At 30.3% G+C, this 1871-nt stretch overlaps 1 protein-coding gene across 1 annotated transcript in view; it reads left to right on the forward strand.

Annotated features, from left to right (window-relative positions):
• LOC106461143 (inhibitor of Bruton tyrosine kinase-like) overlaps positions 1-1871 on the forward strand; it is a 62507-nt gene that overhangs the window by 41957 nt on the left and 18679 nt on the right. Inside the window, exons 15-16 of the mRNA XM_013920938.2 lie at positions 233-353; positions 1126-1222. Coding sequence (XP_013776392.1) covers positions 233-353; positions 1126-1222 — 218 coding nt within the window. The remainder of the gene's footprint in view (positions 1-232; positions 354-1125; positions 1223-1871) is intronic.

Consider the following 1871-nt stretch of genomic DNA (forward strand, 5'->3'; position numbering starts at 1 on the left):
AGTAAGTCAGTAAATGAGCTAACTTTTAAAATAACACAGAGGAAGTAAAGTAGAAAACTGTTAGAAATACAGTAAGTCAGTAAATGAGCTAACTTTTAAAATAACACAGAGGAAGTAAAGTAGAAAACTGTTAGAAAAGCACTTTCTCTCTGCTTAAAGGAAGCCTGTATAAATCTACATTACTCTAAATGTTAACATAGTTCTTTCATGCAGTAATTCTTTTATTGTACAGACCAGAACTCTATGATGTTTGTCTATTATCTGAAGATAAGGTTGAGTTTCCTTGTCATCGCTGTGTCTTAGTGGCTCGTTTGGACTACTTTCGGAGCATGTTAGGGAGTGGGTGGATTGAGGTAATGTACATATATTTAATAATTAAAAGATGCACAACATTTTGTTTTATGTATCTATAAATTATGTTTCTATTTTACCAAATCTTCCTACTATTGTGTAGGTGGAATGGCAGGCATAAGATGATTTCTCAGTGGTTTCTTTTATGCTACCTTTTTCCACTCTTCTCACTATATTCTTCTCTCTCTGTGGTGGATGTGAGATAATAGCTGGTCTTTAATATCCAAAGTTACAAGTTAAAATAGACCTCAGATGCACTTGTTTGTGAGAACTTTTTCTGGTGTATATCATCAATCTGTTTGGCTTGTTTCAAGAGGCTGAAGGTGTCTGGTGACATGTTCCAAGAGTTGCCTCAGTTAATTTTGTATCTTTGTCAACAAGGTTTCAAATAAACAAACCTATTGCTTGTTGGCACTGGATATAGTGTGGTTGATATATTATTACATATTCTTTGCTTTCACTGTTAACTTCATAGAATATCTATACATATTTTATGTTGTCACATGTATTTTGTATGTAAAAACTATAGATAACATTGTAAACAACTGATTTGTTACTTACGTCATTTAACAACAAGATAATATTTTCAGTTCAATATATAAAAGTTCAATAGTAGGTAAAGAGCTACAATAATTTTAAGTGACACTGAGTCCTTGTTATCGCAAAAGGATCATGTCAGATGTGTGTGATGTAATATAAATTGAAAATATATTATTTTGAAAATTCAATAAACATTTTATAACAAATTTAATCTGAGATTTTTTTTTTTTCCAGACGAACCTTACTGATTCTTTGCCTCTTCCAATCCCTTCAGAAATATTAGAAATTATTGTAGAATATATGTACACAGATGAAGCTCCAAAAGTATTTGGTGTGTTTTTGTTCTTTTTTTAATATAGGAATGTTAGTTTTTTCTTTCAGTTTGTGTTCTGACTGTTTCTTTTTTTTTATCTAGGTTTAACATTTGCCATTGTTCCAATGTGAGAATTAGTTGCTGGAACAAATTGCCGCCTTTTTTTTCATTGTTTAATAACAAAAACATGAAAATGAAATTTTAAAATTAGATTGATAAAAGTATTTAAAATGTCCCTTAAAAAAATGAGTATTCATATATTTTACTTTAAAGAATTTTAAAATGCGAACATCAACACAAAGAAAAACTTGAAACCAGTTAGTGTTTAATGCTTATATTCAGAAAATAAGCTGTATTGCTGGGTGACAATTGTTCCTGTTTTTGAAAACAGTAATCTTAACATAGTGGACAATAAATGTCAGTTCTCTACTATTTTATTTAAACTAGTTAGGAGATCAGTGCATTTTGAAGGTTATATTTAATTTATTGTAAATAATCAATACTGTAGGTAACAAATAGAAAAAATAATTAATAATGAGCCTGTCGTCAGCTTACTCTGGAAGTATTATGTGTTATGGCATAGATCAGTGTTTTCCAAACTATGTTCCGCAGAACACTGGTGTTCCGTCCAAGATTGATAGGTGCTCCGTGAGAAAATCATGATTTT

This window comes from Limulus polyphemus, unplaced genomic scaffold (genome assembly GCF_000517525.1).
Source record: "Limulus polyphemus unplaced genomic scaffold, Limulus_polyphemus-2.1.2 Scaffold905, whole genome shotgun sequence".
In the NCBI taxonomy this organism is placed as follows: domain Eukaryota; kingdom Metazoa; phylum Arthropoda; class Merostomata; order Xiphosura; family Limulidae; genus Limulus; species Limulus polyphemus.